The 22,279-nt window shown below is 39.1% G+C and overlaps 1 protein-coding gene across 1 annotated transcript in view; it reads left to right on the forward strand.

Moving 5' to 3' along the window:
- Nrx-1 (Neurexin 1) overlaps positions 1–21,907 on the forward strand; it is a 207,987-nt gene extending 186,080 nt beyond the window's left edge. Inside the window, exons 9-27 of the mRNA XM_080278572.1 lie at positions 1,763–1,870; positions 3,187–3,379; positions 3,591–3,773; positions 4,087–4,230; positions 4,505–4,722; positions 5,035–5,143; positions 5,868–6,061; positions 6,368–6,539; positions 6,840–7,085; positions 7,434–7,595; positions 7,874–7,993; positions 8,157–8,335; positions 8,561–8,732; positions 9,650–9,709; positions 12,256–12,347; positions 12,820–12,981; positions 14,777–14,897; positions 15,504–15,695; positions 17,884–21,907. Coding sequence (XP_080134698.1) covers positions 1,763–1,870; positions 3,187–3,379; positions 3,591–3,773; positions 4,087–4,230; positions 4,505–4,722; positions 5,035–5,143; positions 5,868–6,061; positions 6,368–6,539; positions 6,840–7,085; positions 7,434–7,595; positions 7,874–7,993; positions 8,157–8,335; positions 8,561–8,732; positions 9,650–9,709; positions 12,256–12,347; positions 12,820–12,981; positions 14,777–14,897; positions 15,504–15,695; positions 17,884–18,524 — 3,468 coding nt within the window. The 3' untranslated portion in view covers positions 18,525–21,907. The remainder of the gene's footprint in view (positions 1–1,762; positions 1,871–3,186; positions 3,380–3,590; positions 3,774–4,086; positions 4,231–4,504; positions 4,723–5,034; positions 5,144–5,867; positions 6,062–6,367; positions 6,540–6,839; positions 7,086–7,433; positions 7,596–7,873; positions 7,994–8,156; positions 8,336–8,560; positions 8,733–9,649; positions 9,710–12,255; positions 12,348–12,819; positions 12,982–14,776; positions 14,898–15,503; positions 15,696–17,883) is intronic.
- Positions 21,908–22,279: the final 372 nt, after the last annotated feature.

Consider the following 22,279-nt stretch of genomic DNA (forward strand, 5'->3'; position numbering starts at 1 on the left):
ATTTAAGTTTTACTTGACTAATACTTTGATTTACTTACAACTGTACCTCCTGTTCTGTCTCTGCACCACAGTGATCCATAGTAACCTCATACTGGCACAGTGTACAGCACCGTAGTGGCTTTGAGCGCACCTTTGGTATATAACTTTCCTGGTGTCTGGAGTGTCACAGAAGACAAACATTTAATTCTCACACTCCAGTTACCAAGGACTCTTCTCTCAGCCATCTGGGAGGTAACTCCTAACTTTTCTTTCTTTCAGCATTCAGGCATATGTTTATGTGAGATTGCAGGTGTATTCCAAAATGGGTATATAACAGTGCACGTCTTCAGTAATTTTTATATAATTACCAGGGAAATAAACTTAAAAATACCATACCAATTATTGAACAGTATCTCGTTTTGGTATACAGGAATGTGAATTGGTTGGTATTTTTGTAATGATATATCCTTGGTACACTGTCAGAGTGTAGGGCTTTATATGTCGCTTCCTCCAGCCAACTGTATTTGAACTAACAGTGCAGGTGTTTCCAGGATCCTCCCATCCACACGACTTTACCTACGGATGGAGCTAATGTCATGATGGGTCCTTGCTTTGAGTTCCTTTTTCAAGAGAACTGTATCAGTGTCCCCCCCACCCCACATCCCCCTTCCTCTCCATTGTTCCAGCCGTCTCCCCAACTGCTGGTGCACTCAGCTGCTCTTGCTTATCTTTTACATCAGCTGCTGTGTCAATATGCTTTTTCCTGGTCCCGAGGTTACCACTCTCAGAGGCACCAGGGCTTGTATATCTGTGTTTTGCAGTATTCATTCACCTCCTTCCCACATGCAATAAAGTCCTTCATCTATAGTTTTAAGCTTTCATGGTGATCATACAACCCAGACCATGAATGGATCACCTGTGTACAAGTTATGTGTTGTTGTTGTTTATTTTTTTATATTCAAGAAGATATTTACTGACCACCACAGTAGCTGTCTTGCCTACATGTTGCACAGCACAGCACTGCACTTCCTCCTCCTGCTCCAACCTCTAACACCTCTAACCACTGTCTCACCTCCCTTATAGCACTGTACCCTTATTCAGCACCAGCCTATTCGTAAACTGTCTTCTCACGCACGTAGGCCTCTGAGTGTCTGTGGTTAAACTACTAATTGTATGAACTTACATTTGTTATGGAACCTCCTGTTACTTGAGTTACAACTGTAGTGTGAGTTGTATGAAAATATTATTATACCTTGCATCCTTCTACCTGATTTTGACTAATATTAAAAACAAAAATCACACACATTTTTCTCATCTGCTGTAAAAGTACAGCATACATACAGGACCTGTACAGTCTGTACATTCATTACAGAGTGATAGTGTTATTTAAAGTCATGTTATTCAAGTTTATTCATTCTTTGAAAAGTAAGACATAGACAAGGCAAATAATTATACAATCCAATGTTACAAGCTACCAGTACTGTAATTAGCTGGCCTGTGTCTTTCCCAAAATCAAATGAATCCTTCAACTCAGTATTCACTCAACATCTCTTGTTGTATATACACTATGACCTACCTAGTCTTTCTTCTACCTTTGAGTTCCTTCTCCATTTCAGTTATGTCCTTTAAACTTTTGGACACTCCTCTTCCCCACCTGCTTCTAGTTTAATCCCAATTCTCTTGACTTAACCATCTTGAACTCCACTTTTCCCATGCCATTTCACCTTATTGCCAGGCATTCTTTCCCTAACTTGGTGACCCACATTGTGGTATATTCTCTCAGGTGCTGCCATCGTGGGAAGCTGCCGAGCAGGGTTCAGTCAGCTTCAAAATGCGCACCAATGAGCCTGATGGTCTCATTATGTTCAACTCTGGCACCATGGCTGCCCAGGTGAGTCAAACTACATGCTTCCTGTCTAAGTCCTTGGACTTGACTATTTTCATTGGATTTTCTTTCTTTGTTCTATTCTTTATTATCCCATTATGGTGTTTGGATATTGCTTCCATTCAGCAGATTCTTGACAGTATGTTGCTATAAAATATTGCATTTATGCTCAGCATGTAAATGTTTTTACAGCATTCTTGTTCCATGATTTTATAAAACATCCAATGGTAAATTTAAGTTTTAAAAAGGTAGACCATTTCTTCTGCTCGATCTGTCAATCCTTACTAAACAGCTTTGTGACTTAAACTGTAAACACTTGATAACCTCAGACAGTACTCCTGACAAAGCTCTCTCTTAAATGTCAGCATCTGACCATGGATTACTGCACTTGTGTTCTATTTCATGTTCTTTCTTGCTGCTTCTTTAACTTTCATTGAGTTACTGAACTGGTGCAATCCACTCAAATGTGACATGCAAATGACTCTGACATTTTCTAATAGCATGTGTGACAGCTGCCTTGCCACCCTCAGTGTGGCCAGCTCAGCTCAAGACAGCTTTAATGCACACGGATTATTGCCTGCCAAGTTACATCTGGCAACTTTGACAATTTCGACTGCTACAGTATTTTTACTCTTTCAAGTGCATGCAGTTAAACAATATATGGTTGTGTTGTGCAGGTATAAAAGCATGCTAACAGACAGAAAATAAATGTGTGTGTGCTCCTGTTACCAAGAGCAGTGATTTTACTTTCCTATGACTGGACCTTGAAAAACAAAGGATGACTTAAGAGACATAAAGTGTTCCCCAGCAAGATGCTGTACCTGACATGCTATATGAAGTTGCAAGAGGTTTGAATGTACGGTTCACCACAAGAAGATACTGACTACCATACAGTTTCTTCCTGCAAGATCTCTTGACCTCAAGACTGAAACTCATCATGCTAGGGACATAAGTAAGGCAGTGTGGTATGGTACATACAATGATGAACATCATTAATGTAAGTGACAGCATTCCCATGTCAGTATGTAGTTGACATTTTTATTACTGTACAGTACACTACATGGTAAATATAAAAGCAGATGTCTGAAGCCTGCCTAGATTTCAGACTATGGAGTTTTTACCAATTTCATATCTGCCCTATTGTACAGATGTTTGAAGCCATCCAATTTGTACATCAGATACAGTATTAAACAAACTATTTATACATATACGATATATATACATTCACTGAACATTGCATCCACAGCATCTACCAGAAAAGTTCATTAACAGTCCATTTTCCTCTCTCTCCTTGCGTGCTTGGCTTCCCCTTCCTCCTCAAGGGTGACTTCTTTGCTCTGGAACTTCTTGAGGGTCACCTATACCTGCACCTTAGTCTGGGCTCTGGATCACGTCGGGTCAAGGCCACCAACAGGCGTGTGGATGACGGCTGGTGGCATGAGGTCACACTCAACAGAGATGGACAGGCTGGCAGGATCACTGTGGATGAAGGAGCAAATGACTTCACGATGCCAGGTATGAGGTGAAGGGGGATGTTCGAGTACTGAAATCAAAAGCAAAGAGAACAAGAATTAATTAAGATGTTATAATAGTAACTGACCAGTAATCCTAGATTTTAGTGCTTTTGGTACATGAAGAGAACTGAAGATAAAGACTGCGGTAAAGAAAATCCGTATCATTTTTAAAAATGAGATGATAGACCAACCATCATTCTCTTTTCTCATAGGAGATTCCCACCGCCTCGATCTTGATGGGGCTTTGTATGTTGGCGGACTGAGTGCTGGCATAGAGGTACCTCCTGAGGTGTGGGCTGGGAGACTGGGCAAGGGTTATGTTGGCTGCATGAGGGACCTGGTCATCAATGGAGTGCCCTCTGATCTTGCATCCTTTGCCAAGAAGCAGGACTCTGGTGAGTTCATATATCTAGCTAGCAGTGACTGACTACAGGGATGCAGAAAAATAAGTCACCCTGTTGATTAAGCATTCATATTACTTTCATCTTTGGGTGTTATACTGTTTACTGTGCATATAATGTTTATTCAGTTCACTCAGCTTACTGAAAAGAATATATACAAGATTTTCAAAATCATACAGTAGTATAAGAAATAATTTTCGGTGTAAGCATTTCATCATCTTTTGTGCTACATTGTACTTTAGGTGCCAATTTAAATCATCATTGATACCTACAGTTCTTGTGCTTAACCTTACCATGGTTTCATTAGGGTCAATCGTGAACTTCTGCCATAGTGATGGTGGATCCTGCTCATCAAACCCCTGCATGCATGGGGGCACATGCAAAGAGGGATGGGGACGCTTTGTGTGTGATTGTTCTCAGACTTCTTTTGTGGGACCAACCTGTGGCAAGGGTAAGACATTATCTCTTATATTCCTTGCATTCTTAGGTGGGAAAAAAGTCACAGTGATGATGATGATAATGGCGATTTCCTTTGGAAGTGTCACTGCAGATTGAAGCCTCAGATAATAATATTTGATAAAGTGGAAAAAAGAGGATTGCTGTTATGGACCCACCTGTAGATCAAGTTTGTGAGATATTCTTTTTCTCTGTTCTCGCTTTATTTCACTTCATTCTAATCTCATTACCTAACTGTGTAAGAGCTGACATGACTTAATCCTCCCCAGATGCAGCAACACTGAGCTTTGATGGTGGTCAGTATGTGAAGATGTTGTCAGCTGAGGAGATCAACACACAGGCTGAGGACATCAGCTTCAGATTCCGCACTAATCGTCCTGTGGGACTCCTTCTTGCTACCACCTCCAACCTCTCCTCAGATAAGCTTGAATTGGCACTCCAGGCTGGCAAATTGAGGCTTACTGTTACACTGGGTGATAAAGACAAGGTATGTGGAGCAAGAATAAAACTTCAAGGACAGTTATGGGCTGGAAGAATTATGCCCACTTATAGAAATGTTTATTATGAAGATACAACAGTGTTGGTCAAAGTTGATGCTATTGCATCTTCCCAATAAACAATATTTCCATATGTGAGTATAATTCTTCCATCTGAGCAATTTATATGACTGAAAGCAGCACACACACATTGTTAAGATGCTTTTCTGCCAAGAATTTTATGTTGTTGGATATATAAAAAAAATACTGTAGTAAGATATGAGAGTTTGAATGAATGCACATTCTGTGCGCATCCTTTACAGGTGGTTCATGTTGGCAATGGACTGAATGACCAACAGTGGCATTCTGTAAAGCTCATCCGACGAGCCACTCAGATTTCCCTACAAGTAGATAATGAAGCACCTACTCTTGGTAAGTAGTTATACTTGAAACTAAATAAGTGTGTAAGTATCTGTATAATTTACTTTAGCTTTTTTCTGTGGAAGACAGATAAATATGAACTTGAGATTAAAACAACAGGAGTAATACTTTTCCCCTGTACATAGTTAGTTTTATTAACAGTGACATGGAGAGACAGATTGACAAATGAGGAAGTGAAGAACCATTGTGGTGTGGATGTGGATGTGATAGGAAGCACTAGGAGAAACACACTTAGGTGGTTTGGCCATGTGAAGAGGATGGAGAGCGAGAGACTGAGGAGGAGAGTGTGTGTGAGTGAGGTGGAAGGGGGGAGAGGGAGGGGGAGGCCAAAGATGAGATGGAAGGATGGAATGAAGAGGTATATGAGAGAGTGAGGTGTGAGCTGGGAGCAGGGCAGTGAAACGGCAGGGGACAGGGCAACATAGAGGCGATTTGTTTATGGCCACCCCTTATGGGATTAAGGCATCTGGACAATAGATAGATAGATAGACATTTTTCTTTAATATCAAGCCCTTTTCATCAGAGTCTGCATGGGTACAAATATACTTTCAGCCTTTATCACAGAAAAAGCTCTGTATTTTCATAATGCAGAAACAATATTGTTAGCAATATAAATGGTATGTCAGTGATATCATAGCTACTAGTAATATCTAACAAAACAGGATTTATTTATTCAGTACATTTTGCATTTACTATATCATGTTATGCTCCTCAGACCACACAATGGGCAGACACAGCATCCTCCAGTACAGAGATCTTCATATTGGTATGATCGGCAATGACTCCAACCCTAGGCAGCGACCAGCATCTGACTCCATCCCTGCATTCATTGGGCAGATGCAGAGCTTTTATATTAATGGGAAATATGTGTTTGAGATGGCACGTGCTGGACACCTCAGCAGGCTTGAAGTGAGTTGGTGTCTTCAGTGCCTTCTCATTCTAGTAGGGTGTGTTAATTTTGCCTCTTTATCCACCATAACCAAAATTAATATAAGTTACTATTGACTCTTGTACTGTATCAGAACTTGCTTCTCAGTGGATTTTTTTTTCTTTATCTGAACTGTATGTTGTAAAAATGACCAAGGTATGCAGTACAGTACCTGTACAGTCATTGTCATTTGTGACCTATTTATATCATTGGTTTTCCTCTAAATATTTGGAACATTTAATTCATTCCATTGTCCATTTTCTTAACTGCTACTTTCAAATGGCCAGGTAACAGCTGTGTTTGGAAGGGGCCCTCAGGTTGTGCATCACCCAGTCACATTCAAGTCTCGTGCTGGTTTTGTTGCTCTGCCACAGCTCAAGGCTTACTCCACTACCAATATCTACTTCCAGTTCAAGACCCTCCAACCCTCTGGCCTCCTCATGTACAATGGTGGAAAAGGTAAGAAGATATTCATACAGTGATATTTAATGTCTGTTGAAGGAAATAACCACACAGAAGTTGTGTTTGTGTGAAGGTACAGTACCACAACTTCAATATGTGAATATGATATCTTCTGTTTGAAGAGCTCATAGCATTGTGAAATAAAGACCCATACTGTATGTTGTTAAATTATCCATGGTGGTTCATTGATAAAAAAGGGAAGGTTTCCTAGAAAGTTCAGACTGCAATATACTCTCTTTTGTAGCATTGCACTTAAAGATATAAATCCTAACCTCATACTGCTTCTCTCATCCTCAGGCCATGACTTTTTGGCTCTTGAGTTGGTCAATGGCCATGTCCACCTGACATTTAACCTTGGTGATCGGCCAATCCGCATCCGGGACAATAATAAGATGGCACTTAATGACAACAAGTGGCATGTTGTGACAGTGAGCCGACCATCCTCACTGCAGCACACCCTCATGGTTGACGATAACATTGCCACAGTCACCAATGGTGGTGGTGGAAGCGACACCTTGGATCTTCAGGGATTCCTCTACCTTGGTAAGTTTGTCCTTTGGGAATGTAATTGATCAAATGAAAGACTGGTTGTACATCAGACATTTTGAGAAGCTTCCAGTCTAGTTCTTTGCATAATTCTCCCACAGCAATACCTCCTGATATGTTGTTCTATGTAATTAAACACTGGGGTTCCTCAGAGAGGTAGCAAAGGATTGACCCTTGTACTTTTTTTTTTGTAATGAAAGTATTGTACAGTACATGACTACCTTAGCCATAGGTCCGTAGACTTCAAGGGGTGATAAAATGCGATTGGCTGTTGGCCCATTACTAAACCTCACCGTGGTCCCTTTTTTAGAACAACACTGTAATCTTCTCTTTTGGCACACATAGGTGGTGTTCCTCCTGAGATGTACACAATGCTGCCTCGTCATGTGGCATCACGTACAGGCTTTGAAGGCTGTATGGCATCCCTTGACCTCAATGGTGAAGCTCCAGACCCAGCCAGCAAGGACATCCCAATCATGGCCAATCATGTATACCCAGGCTGTGAAGGTGAACGATCAGATCAGCTGATTCTGTAAATGAAACTATACTGGTATAGCCATAGAGTGACCTCACTTCCCATCACATGTGTTGCAGATGGCCTCAGAGATATTATCACTTCCTTTCTCCTCTGATTTATATCCTGCAAGAAATCTAGGAATTGTCTTCAATATCTCCTCACCTTGTGTGATTACAGGACAGAAAACTAGGTTGATAATTAAGAGATTTTGTTTGCTGCATGTTTGTGTGAACTTTCTAATAGTAGTTGATGTATATCATTCTCTTAGGTCCCAGTACCAAGTGCCATCGAAATGCCTGTGCCAATGGTGGTACCTGTGTTCAGCAGTGGAACTCATACTCCTGCAACTGTGACATGACCTCCTTCACTGGACCTACATGCTCTGATGGTTAGTTACATTTCAGTGTCTGTTTTATATTTTAAAAGTTTTTCTGCAAACTAGCTTGGCTACAGAATTCAGTTAAGTACCAGGTCATATGTAAACATTATTGTCAATAATATTTGTACTTCATATGCTACAGTTAGCCTTAGCTGTACCTCATTCTCTGCAGAATCAACGGCATATGAGTTTGGCCATGGGTCGGGGCTGGTGACATTCCAGTACCCTGAGGGACGATGGCCTGATTCTCGTCGTGACCTTTTGGCACTTGGCTTCATGACTCACCAGGATGATGCTGTTGTCCTTCGCCTTGACTCAGCCAACTCCAATGACTATCTAGAGCTAGAAATTGTTAGTACAGCTTATCACTGTCGTATTAAGTTATGGTATATTATAATGTCTTAATATAAATATCTTGATGACTACGTAGACCTTGAGACTGTGAGAGCAGTTTGTCAATACTGTATCATGTTGTGTTATGTTTTTGACATACAGTATCAGTCTAAGTGTAAATGTCTTCCAGAATAAATCCTTATATTTTATTAAGCTAATATGCACTGATGTTATTCACTACAGGTGGATGGAAATATCTTTATGATTTACAATATGGGTACAGAGGACCATCCTATTGGCGAAATTTTGTCCAAGGTCAACGATGGAATGTACCATGTTGTTCGTTTCATTCGCTCAGGCCCCAATGCCACGGTTCAAGTTGATGATTATGAGATGCGAGAAAAGAACCCCTCTGGTGAGTTCCCTGCTTGATTAGTTTTATTATTGTAGATTGGTTTCAGGGAGTTTTTGTTTACATTTTCATTTGCTGAGTTCAAAACTTTAATTACTTTTTTTTTTTTTTTTTTTTTTTTTTTACATCACTCGGCTCTCTCCGTACCCCAGATGGTAGACTGTTATCTCAGTCCACAGTTCATATGGTTCATGTACAGATGAACCTGGGGCCACAACATCAACAATATCACTAGTTCCTTCTTACTGCTTTGTCAGTAATTCATTTGGTAATGAAGTTTATATACTGTGATTTATTCTTAGTTGTGATATACTGTACTGTACTCCACTTATTTATCATATTATTCTAATTATTTCTTTCAGGTTTTCTTTATATGCCTTTTATTTTTTTAACTCATTTATGAAGTACAGTATTATGTTCATGGGTCTGAATGAAAGTTGATACAATAGTAAATGTATTGATACTGTAGGCTTTAAGTTTAATCCATGACAGAGATTAAAAGAAAACATAAAACGGTTCCTTTAAACCAGTGCTACTTCATAGCACTAATTGTATGCAGGAATGATTTTTTGCATTTCTTATGATGTTTGAATTAATAAAATACAGTAATTTGAAGATGTTCATCGATATGCTTCATATGCCAGCATAGGAAGTGGAGCATTGGAAATATAAATCATTTTTAATCGTTATAAGTAAAACCTAATAACTGAGATGAGGATTCTTATAATTTTTATAATCTGAAATGAGCTTGTTGGTAATGAGAATGAATTAGGGGGAAGAGGGATTACAATATTATTATCAACATGATGTAAATTATGTGAACAGGACAAAGTCTCAAGACTCAAATACCTGGACACACATAACATCATGCACTGTTTAGAAGAAGGGACATCACAAAACTTGACCTTATTTCCTTGCAGAAGTTATTCAGCTTTCTGACCTCAAAACGTTGAAGAAACTAAGGTCTGGAATCTGGCATGGTGAGGATCGCCTCTTAATACACTCAAAATTCTGAGCACATACCACACCAAATTTCCATTCTCTAAGGCACACAACCTCCTGTAGCTTGTGATGGGTCTGTTGCTGTGGCACTCTCATTAATTCTTGACTTGCCCTACTCACAGCAGACCTCACAGTTGATCCGTCGCTGTTGGGCACGTTATTCTGAGACTGCCACATGCACTAATGCACGATGCTCTTGCACTCTTGATTCTCACTGCTTTCTCTCTTGCCCCTTACTACAGATGGTGGGGGCAAAATCTTCACACTTTTTTTTTTTTTTTAATCCTTGATATATTTGATGATGAATATTATATGCACAGTGTTCTTCTCAAGTTTCCTGCACAATTTAATATGATTATGGCTATTGTTCCACATTTTCTAGTATGTGTGTACTACTTGATGGTCTCCAATATTTTACTTTGGTTTAAGAAGATGCAGTTGGACCTCATTAGAGTGGTTGTCATTGATGCTGCTCATACTGTTACCTTCTTACTCATCACACTCACGGAACTTGTATTTTGAAAGTATCAGCTGTTTTGTATTACTTTTTCTGTTAGTGTGCTGGTAATACTATTTCAGTACAACACTCTGTATGTAAGGAATAAAATCTTCAACCATTTTTTATGAGAAAGAATGTCTTCTAGTCTTTTTAAAACTTACTTTGAATTTGCATAGATGAATTTCATTTGATATTCTCTTACCATCATACAGGTAAAACATATTCCTTAGCTTCATGCAGTATCATATTAATTACATTGTACACCCATTTTGAACACCTAGATATCACACTGATATCTAGCACACAACTCCAGAGCCATATAGGGCCTCATGTAGAGCTGCTGTTCAATAAGCTTGGTACAGAGTGACCTCAATTCTCCCATGACACTTGAGCCTCCATCTGGCCAGTGGAAGGTGGGAGGTGATGCATGGGTTGGGCCAGGGTCACACGCTTGAGGCTGCACAGTATAATTTTGGCCTCTTAACCTCATGTGGTAGCTGTTCCTCAAGCAGTGACTGAGAAAATGGCTTTTTTGTATGGCGTATATTCAGGTAAATCCAGCTCAGATTGATAGCTGTTGCTTTTTCATAATGCTTGACAAATATTGCCTTAATGCTGTTTTCACATCTATATTCCCTGCCTCTAAATGAGCTTAATAATTAGCTTTGAACTGAGCTGGGTTTATTGATTGGAATCTTAAGCACTGCACCACCACCACCGCATGGATGATATTATTTCACCGCACACTAATGTAATTATGTAATATCTGCACCAGAAACTTTTTGGTATCACAGAATAGAACGCCAGTGGTAAGACAAATGGTGGATATTTCCTGACTGAACCATTCTTGTTATATCAACTACTGCACTGTTTTTAATCCACTCAGTTCACTTTCATCATAAATCCTTACCACTGACATTCATGGTAGACCAAAATGCACCAGTAACTTATTATGTGTCATATACAGTAATAATAGCACCTGGTTCTGCAAGGATCACTCTCTGCCCTTGTAGCAGCATTAATCACAAGTATAGATAACCAGTATTCCTTCCATCATATAATATTTGAATTAAGCTGAAAGTATAGTAAGTCTATGTTATATGTTGCCTTCTTCATGTCCTTTTGCAATTATGTCTACAGTAAACCACAACAAAATTGCATAATAAAGTTCCAGTTCAACACTTGAAGCAAATTTACCAAAGATTCCTCAATTTACAGTATGAGTTATGTGACAAAAATGTGATCTTTTTAGCACTTCTCCAACCATGTAACATGGACCACCTGTCTGACCCTTTTGTCAGTGTGTAGAGCTTATTATATTTCTGAGTAAAGTGATACTGCTTATCTACACTTATGGTAATTACTGTCTTTAATAAAAGTGTTTCTAATACAGTAATTTACTGTACTCTGAATATTTGTGTTTTAAGTAAATACAATATAGAATTTTTTGTACTGTATTTTGGTAAGTTGATACAATATGACATACTCATCCCTGAGATTTTATATGTATTTATAGCTGCCATGCTTAATTAGAAATATTCAGTTTAGTGTTTGGTGATGTAGTACAGTCCTTAACTCACACTTCATAAAGCTTAGAAATCTTTGATATTTACTCCTTCATTCAGGTGACATTTTTCATCCTTTGTATGATATCTCCAGAAAAGTTTTGTTCAGCTTAGGAGAGACATCTCAAACTAGAAGAGTTAGATGTAGCTTTAACTGACCTATTCACAAGTGCAAATCTTTCCTGAGTCAAATAAAATTTCCTGGAGATAGCAAGAATTAACCTCTGATATTTGTCATTTGGTTCAAGGAGTAAAGGTAGCATATTAGAATAGCAAGACTTTACGATGGCAATGTTATTCCAGCATAGGAACCATGGAGTGTTAGCATTGTAGAAGTTGACATACAGTAGTAAGTTATTACAGCATAGGAACGATGGATTTGGCTAAGAGTATCCCTTGCTGTGCTCTATTTTGCCAAGCTAAAAATATATATATATGTATATTTTTTTTCATTCTACAGGCCACCAGCTTGCTGTGTTCAATGCTCAGTCCCGTCTGCAGATTGGGGGCCGCAGGTCAAAGAGAGCAACAAACATTGAAAGACCATTCCAGGTGGGTAAACTGTCAGCTGGGCATTAAGCACTGGACTCCAGGTGAAGTCCTATGTAGTTTATTCTTGCTGCAAGCAAATTAGTTGAGAGATCCCATAATATTGAAGTTAATGATTATAAATTCTACCCTGAGATGAATAAGATCATTCAAGGGTTTAATGGTCACCTGGGTGTAAAACAAGACAATAATTTTCTTCATTATTTCTATTTACATAATCTCCTAACCAAAGTTTCCATTCCTTCAGAGGGGTTGGTTAGGAAAAAAGAATAAGAAAGGGAAAATACAAGTAGGGGAAGCTACGAGATTGTACAGTGAAATGCATTATTTATCCATGTATTATGACATACATTGTGATAAAATATTATCTATGTATTTAAGCAAGAATAAGATAAAATAAACTTAAAAGCTTATATTTAACAGTACAGTTGGCTAAACTCTCTTGTGTTGACTGATGATATATGTTCTCTTACAGGGAGTTGTATCTGGTGTGGTGCTCAATGGAGAACGTCCCTTAGACCTGGCAGCTGAGCGAGACCCCAGAGTGGAGGTGCAGGGAGATGTTCACTTGTTGATGAATTTGCCCAGGGACCTCAATTCTCAGCCACCGGCAGATAGTCTCAACCCATGGCAGCGAGTAAGTTGCACAGCATTTTTTATAGTTGAAGAATCATACAATTAAATGTACAGGTAAAGATTTATGTAATGAAATAGTTGTATAGTTGTACAGCTAACAGCTATCTAAGGTTCTTTGAATTTAGTTGATTCATTTTTTACTTTCTGCTAAGTTAACACCTATTTTTCACTTGAAGTTGCATTATGAATCCCTAGAGAATTGTTTAGAAATCAGAAACTAGTGTTTTTTAGGGTTTTTAACATCTTAGTCATGAACTAAAAGCATGCCTCACATAGTGTTGTTTCACTTTAAAGTACACCTACCGCAAGTTGACTTAGGACTTACACACAGAATTGCTGGGAGAGTTGTCTGTCATTGCTTTGTATTTCCACCTCTACCAAGTGAATTTTTTGGGCAAGAAGTAACTGGCAACTCCTCTGGTGTTGGCAGGAGGTGGTGAAACACTCAGCACGTCAGTGCTTGCCCAGAAGCGAGAGTTCCCGTCGCTCAGAGCTTGCACCTCCCTCTTTTTTTGTTTGCCCTGTTATTTTCTTAGAGTCGAGTTGTCATGCCTGGAAAGTGCTGCTTAAGGGATTAGAGGATCCGTATCATTGCTTGGAGGCAGGATAATGTCCTTATCAACACGATTTGTGAACATACTGAACGCGCAAAGTCAACCATCATGAAGATTCTTGCTGTAGCGTGCACCCTGCCACCTGATGTCATACCAGAGCACAAGCGTGGCAGTGGAAAGAAGAGGACGACTTCCATAGGTACAGATACGCTTCTGAAGAAGGAAGTAATCAAGAATGCTCGACCGACAGCAGCAGAATTTAAGAGAATGCATCCGTAGCTGTTACAAGACCTCTCAATTCGAACTATCCAGCACCGCTTGCCGAAGGTTCTGGGTTTGCCAAGCCACACCGCAGCCAAGAAACCGCATCTCACTGACCATATAAAGAAGCATCGCATTCAGTTTGCCAAGAAGTATGCACATTGGACATTGGATAAGTGGGGAAAAGTTATGTTTTCCTATGAAAGCACATTTCAAGTGTTCCAGGTGCGTTCTGCCAAGGTTTGTCGCCCTGCCTCCTGTAGTCGATATGACCCTGCTTACACAGTGCCAACTGTTAAGCACAGACAATCAGTAATGGTGTGGGGGTGTTTCTCAGGTGATATGGGAAGGGGAGGCCTCTACTTTCTTTCTAAGAACTTGATGATGAATGGTGGCCAGTACATTCAAGTTCTGAAAGATCATTTGTTAAACTTTTTTGTTAATTCATGGGTGCGACTTTTTCATGCACGATTCAGCTCCATGTCACAAGAAAGGTAACAAAATGGCTTCAGGATAATCGGATTGAGGTCCTCAACTGGCCTGGCAATAGTCTGGATCTAAATCTGATAGAAAACTGCTTGGCAAAGATGAAAAAAATCATGGCAGAGAGGTTTACACCCAATTTGGACGACCTCAAGACTGAACTGACAGATGTTTGGTGCAAAGAAATGTACTTAGATAACTTTAGAGATCTAAGTGATTCCATGCCAAAATGCATCCATCTGGTCTTGAAAAACAAGGGAAACATGATTTCATATTAATGAATGGCATTTCATGAACAAACATTGTGATATACTATGATTTCTGTGTTTTTTCATCCCTTGTGGGGGGAGATCTTAAGTCAATTTGCCGTAGCTGTGGCATTTTGATGGAACTCATTAAGACTATAACTAAGGACTGGCTATATTGTTTTTATTTTTGCCTCAGTAAATTAGCTCAGCCCAGTCTTGATTACTTTAATATCTAACTTACCCCTTTCAGACTCCACCTTTGCCTGGACCCTCACCAGGGGAGGGGGATGATCTTGTGTTCAGTGGGGCTGGGTCTGGTTGTGACATGGATGATGAGGATGAATGCATTCCAGAATTTGACACTGGTTCAGGTGAGGATATTTCTTCATTTCCATTCCTCTTGTTCATGGCCATCTCTTCCAGGATTAAAGATAGTCAGGCTGTCCTTTTTGAATTCTATCAGTCTAAGTATTGTAGCTAAATACCTTGGATATTTATAAGGATCATTAAGACTGATGTAACTTAATAGTGAAGAACAGTGAGTTAAGACTATAAGAATTTCCCTTGTACCGTACAATGTTTTCATAGGATGTGAGTCTGCGGTCTCTTATTGTAGTTATTCTTGAAGCTTTTGATGGCCTTCTTGAATACCATGGAAAAGAATATATATGATTTTTTTTATATACTGAGAGTGCATTTTCGTAAACTACCAAATCAGCTTCAGCAGCACCTCTGTAACTTTTTGCAGCTTTTGGTGCTTTGCAGTATTATATTCAGACCAATGCAAGCTTTTCTTCAACTGAGAGAAATCCTAGCAGTCAGAGGCTCCAGAAACTATATCCAGTTATCTCTTCCTCTAATACTGGTACCTAGAATTTTATTTAAGCTAACAGTAGACTATTTTCTTCATTTGAGGGAAACCCTAGCAGTCAAATAGGTAATGCCCAGCTAACCATACCCTTGTCCTTGGCCACTAGGAGACGACCTCATCACCCCAGTCTACATCCCACCCACCCAACCCCCGATGACAAAGCCTCCACCTCGCACCTACATGCCTGACAGAGAACCTGGACCAGGTGGACGTCCTTGTGATGATGAGGACTGCTATATTGGGTCAGGATCTGGAGAGTTCACCCCAGATAATGGAGGAATGCCAGATATGGATGGTGGTGAGTATTGACACCTGCATGCTAGTGATCCCTTTGCACATTCCAGTTCTTTTTTTTTGGCATAAAGCACAGCACAGGCAACAGGTTCTGTCCTCAGCACTTTTATGCACTCATGCCTTTGTGACTAACCACTACTTTCTCGTGTTATGAGCACTGTTTCTCTCAACAGGCATTTCAGCACAACTAATGCCATTCTTCCTATTTATTGTCTTTCTTGTTATCTCTTACTAGCAGTATTGTATTTCTCATTATCAGCAGGCATTCAGCACATCTTTTCATCTTATTCTGCCTTTTCTTGTTATTCTCCTATGAGCACTGTTTCTCTCTACAGGCATTTCAGCACATCTTTCTATTTTGTAATGACTTTCTTGTTCACTCTTATAAGCACTGTTTCTCTCAACAGGCATATTGCCACATCTTTGCATTTTTAATGTCTCTTGTTCTCTTTATATGAGCACTGTTTCTCTAAACAGACTTTCCAGCACACCTGTCTAGTATTTTTATATGTATTTTGCTTTGAGTTATAATTTATGTTCATGTCTACGGAAGGCCCTTGGATAATATGGCTCTTATTCTGAGAATCAACCTCTTAACCAAATCAACAGTAGTTCAGTATTGGAAGCCTTTTTTATGTAAAGGTCTGCCTCCTGCTGGCCACACAGCCAAATCACTCTTTTTTCTTACATGGCTACAAGAATTAATGTAAGCACCTTGCCAACATGCAGATGTTATAATCACTAAATGTTCTGTATTATAAGCATAATATGCACAACACACAGAGCACACACAAAACTCGCAGAACACACATAAGACACAAACAGCTCTCAAAACACACACAAGATTCACACAACACACACAAGATTTACACAACACACAGCACACACAAGATTTACACAACACACAGCACACACAAGACTCACACAACACATAACACACACAAGACTCATACAACACACAAAACACACACAAGACTCACACAACATGCAAAACACACACACGACTCACACAACATGCAAAACACACACACGACTCACTCAACACACAAAACACACACAAGACTCACACAACACACAAAACACACACAAGACTCACACAGCACACAAAACACACATAAGACTCACACAACACACAAGACTCACACAACACACAAAACACACACAAATCACATAACACAAAACACACACAAGACTCACACAACTCACAGAATACATACAGGACTGACACAACACACAGAACACACACAAGACTCACACAACACACAAAGTACACATAAGACTCACTCAGCACAAAAAGCACACACAAGATTCACACAGTACACAAAACACACAGAGGACTCACACAACACATAAAACACATAAGACTCACATAGTACACAAAACACACAAGATTCACACAACATGTAAAACACATGCAGGACTCTCACAGCACACAGAACACATACAAGACACACACAAACAAAATACACTTAAGACTCACACAGCACACAAAACACACACAAAATTCACATAATACACAAAACACACACAGGACTCACACAGCACACAAAACACATCCAAGACTCACCTAACACACACAACACCTACAATTCACACAGCATGGTGTACACAAAATACACACAACATGCAGAACAAAAAGCACACAACAACCACGTAATACAGCATACACAAGACACAACACACACAAGATATAATACACACAACATACAAAATATAAAACACCTGACACACACACAATACAACATACATCAAACACAATACCCGGAAGACGTAACACACACACCATCATGCAATATGTACTCACAACACACACACACACACACACACACACACACACACAGGAACCAACTACATTCATCTAAAGTGACATTATACACTACTGAAGCTGACATCAAACATCTTCATATAACAGCTGTTCCTTGAAACATTTATGGAGGGAGATACACATTTTTACATCCTGCACTAATGAAAAACACACAAAAAATGCCACATTAACCAAGGGCCCATTGTGCATCTACTTGGAGTATATTAAGATAAGGTTTTTCATCATTTATAACGTGTCATAGTAATAATGATGGTCAGAACCATTTATAATCCTGACGAGAAAGTGGAATAATATATTTTATATACAAGTTGCCGTGCTTATGCACGGCGAACTTCATTAACCAGGTCTGTCTGTCTGCCTCTCGTAGGTGATGACACGGACCTTGAATTCAATCCAACCCATCACCCCATGCTTGCCCCAGATGTCATCCATTCGGAGGAGCATGACCCAACCATCAATGGCGGACGAAGGAAGGACCCCGGATCTGGCCCAACCACCCCCTCTCGACCTGACCACGCACCACCAACCAGCACTCCTACTGATACCACCACTTCAGTTCCACCTCGTACTCCTTATCACCCCACCACCACAACCTACTCTCCACCCACACCACCTCCATCCCTGCCTCAGCCACCACCGCCCCCAGAGTATGACTACCCAGACTTCTACCCTGATGTCTTCAACAACAACGATGTTAGCACCAACGATGATGTAATCAAGAAGGACAACTCTCATGACCGCATCCATAGTGAAGCAGCTGGCAGTGTGGCTTTAATCATCAGCATTATTGCTGGTGCTCTCATCATTGTCATACTTATCATCCTTTTGGTTCTCAAGATCAAGGGTCGGCAAGATGCACAATACAAAGTGGATGAAAGCAAGAGTTATGAGGGGATGCCTACACTGCAGACACCCATGATTAATGGACAAGGAAATGGAACCGTCAAGCCTGGTGACCGCAGACCTGTTAAGAAGCAAAGTAAGGATGTTAAAGAATGGTATGTGTGAGTTTTAGGGAATTATAAAGAAGAATTATATCATGTAAAGTCTCAAAATTATGACTGTGATCTCTATTCTTTTGCAATACCTCTACAATGATAGAAATATATACCTATACATTTCATTCTGTATTGATTCATTATTTTAAGACAACTAAACCATTTTACAGTATACAGTACTTTTAAAGGAGTGCTGTACAACCATGAAATATAACATTATACAATACTTCTCATAGGCAGCAATAGGTTGGCACTTCAGAGAATAGCATTTGGTTCTCTTGCCTAATGCTATAGCGTAGGTTGGGTAACAGTACTATAAATGAATAACAGTTATGAATGTTTGTGTTCCTACTAGAATCCAGGTTTTGTAAGTTAAGTGAAGGTGCATAGAATACTATAAGGTGAAGAATATGTCATAAATGTTAGTATGAATGACTGGGTGAATGAGTGTTGTCTTTACTCTGAAGGGCCAATTTATTACCTTGTTTTAACATACACGTTCATTCGTGGTTGCAGACGTCCAATGTAGTGCAAGGGTATTGTTATTCATCAAGCTTTTCACTATACGCTGCTGCCATCACATAATGTATAATATAGTTTTGGCTTTTCATCAAAATTTCATGTATTTACTCCTTACTGTGAAAATTTTTATTTAGGTGATATACAATACTAAGCCCTACAAATACTAAAGAACCTTGCTTTGCAACATGCAAACTTTGACAATGCTTCTTTTCATGTATAGCACTAATATGATAGCACAAATAGCAAGTCTTCACATCAAATGGATGGTATGGGAGTCCCGGAGCGCTTGACTCATCGCTAGTATATTTCTACACAAAATGAAGATGTGCCCCTCTGTCCCCTTTGTCAGAGCTGAGACACAAGCTGGAGCCTCACATATGCAGTGTGTGGCTGTGTCAAGCAGTCTGTGTCTCAGTCTGTGTCCTGTGCCTGTTTCCTAGGGAGGTGGAGTATCGTGTACTGTATGTGGAATTAAGGTTTAGAGCAGTCCATTGAAACTGGTAACATCATATGCCCTGTTGCATTTATATGAGATTCATTTGTTTTTATTGAGTGCTACTATTTTCTCAGCTACTTTGAACTTCTTAGAGTTGAAGTATATTAAGCATATGAGGCTGTACTGTTCAAAATAGCAGTAAGCCACTTAGGTAGATAGTGAAAATTGTGTTTAGTAATTTTTTAATTTTATATTGCTAGCTTTAGTTTTCATATCCAGTGTTAAGTAATGCCTCAAATTTATGACATATCAAGACAGTGTCAAGAGTCATTTTTTTGACATTGCTAGTGAGAAACCCTATTTACACTCAAGGTGGGGAACACTATTTAACAGAGACTAAACCTTCCAGGGTAAAATCACACTGGCTAATTTTTTATGGGATATATTATTGTTCTGTAAATTTGTTATGCCAAGCAGAAACTATTTGGCCTCTAAAGAACCGATCTCCATTGAATGGTCCCATTCTTTGTATTCATTGCCGAATGCAAAAACTTCATCCTCCTTTGTCGAGAATTAGAAGTTAAAAGTCCCTCCAGTATGTCCATAGCCGGGATATTTCCACCTCAACAACCATCTCAGTCAGATGTGGGTGACATTAAGTAATCAAAAAGAATAATACCTGTACAGTGTTGGAGCTGCGGTGCTAAGAGTGGCAGAGTGGTGTTGTAGATAAATCCTAAGGTATATAGTATTGTGTTTCAGAGCTGTTGAGCAGTAATGCAACCCTAAATTGAAGCATTTATATGTGCTGTTTCTTCCTGTATAGCTTTTCAGGGATGATGACTGTGCACACATTGAATGCTAGAAACTCTGATCTGGGAATCAGTTTCTTCTGCGTTGTGTTAGTGTTGGCTCAGGGCAAACGGCACTCGAATTGAAAGTTCTCACAATTCTGTAGATTCATATTAATTTTTGTAAGTTCATAGCAGGCTATGAGCCACACAGCTGATGTTCATGTGTAGATATCCTTTAACTTTAAGACTGATATAAAGTATATGAAAGTTTTGATGGTAGATTAAGAAAAATCTACTGTGGACTAGATCAGTCCTATGGTCATTTGTAAGTTGAGTACAAACTACAAGACTCTATATTATGAAATGAATGTTTGATGTATCTTCTCATAGCACCTTTTTCTTGTAAGACCACAGAATTGGCACTTTAGACTCCCTCCTGATTCCCATCTCACATTATTAGAGGGAGGTAATTCAGTATCCTTTTTATCTGTCTCATATTATTACATCAAGCAATTAGATATTTCATACTGGTAAATTTGAGAGAGCAAATGGTGAAATGGATGAAAGATTTTTTTTTTTTTTTAACTGATTTCACAATTTTATCATGCTGTAAACCCATACAAACATAAGAATCAAACTGTTCAGACTTAACAGACATACAGGTATCTTAGAAACAGAATTAAGCAAACTTAAAACAGGGTATCAGCACACCAGTTAGTGATTTCTGTGCATATAACTTTGTTCAAAACATTGAATTGCTCTTATGCATGAGACTGCATATCAGTATCATTCATTAACTGGTTCTGTGGGGAGCCCTGTTGTGGAATCACAAAATAGACACATAGCATCTGGCTCACATTAAATTGCTCTAGTGCATGAGATTGCATATCGATATCATTCCTTGGCTGGTTTTATGAAGACCCAAATCACAGAGGTCCCAAAATGAAGACACAGAACATCTGGTCCACATTTTATCCCACATGTTTAGCTGCTGCCTCTGATGGTTCTTGCAGAGTCCTTTTTATTAGTTGAACTTTCCCACCCTGATCCTGGTCCATTGGTGTGGTGGGCATCTTCATGTTAGCTGTTGGTTGCAAGGCACTGTTTTGATAACTTTGCACTAATTGCTTTAATGTGTGTGAAGGTTACAGCTGTTGTGTATTGTGAAAGGTAGGATAAAACTATTTGTTACGAATCATATTACTCATTAACCCCTTCATTCGGATTATGTATTTTTCATTCTACTCACACTACCACAAAATGAATTTGTTCAGCTCGGGAGAGTCCCATAGCAGAGAAGGGGATTATTAAGGCTATATCCTCTTTATCCTTTTCATTGAAAAGTCCTCCCAGGCTAAATGTAATCGTCTGGAGATAGCGAGAATAAAATAAAAAACACATTCTCGGACTGAAGGGATTAAGGATAGAAAAAAAATGTTGCGATATTAAATGTACTATATGAAATGCATATCTTGCAGGAATTTCTGTTGTGTGTTAATATATTTGTACACTGTATATGATAATTTTCAAACACAAAAGAAGTATTCCTGTAGTTGATTTTTTAAATGATTGGTCCATCTTAATTGTTTTATAAATGAAGTTGCGTGTACATAGTTCTAACATTAAACATGTTAGATATTATTTTGTCTTTAGATATATTCACCCTTCTCTTTTGTAAGTGCTCTTCTGTGAACATACTTTTCTGTTCTGTCCACTTTAATTTGCTCTAAAATTACCATACCGAAAGCTTATTTGCAGCAGGTAACTAAGACTGAAATTCAGTGTAGTTATAAACAAGTGCTGTAGAAAGAATTTAAAATCATAATATTGCTTTGTTCACTCATACAGCTATGGGAAACACGCTGTAAAAGGATGGAAATCTCCACCAAGTTAGACAAGCCATAGTATTCAAAATGACTATAAGTCCAAGTTAACAAGGCTGGAATGCAAGCAGACAGACCATCACCCACCCATTCAATGTAGTGCTGCCTACTTCTTTCTTCACCCTTATCA

The sequence above is a fragment of the Coenobita brevimanus genome, chromosome 74, assembly GCF_032717465.1.
Source record: "Coenobita brevimanus isolate Jiangsu-jjx chromosome 74, ASM3271746v2, whole genome shotgun sequence".
In the NCBI taxonomy this organism is placed as follows: domain Eukaryota; kingdom Metazoa; phylum Arthropoda; class Malacostraca; order Decapoda; family Coenobitidae; genus Coenobita; species Coenobita brevimanus.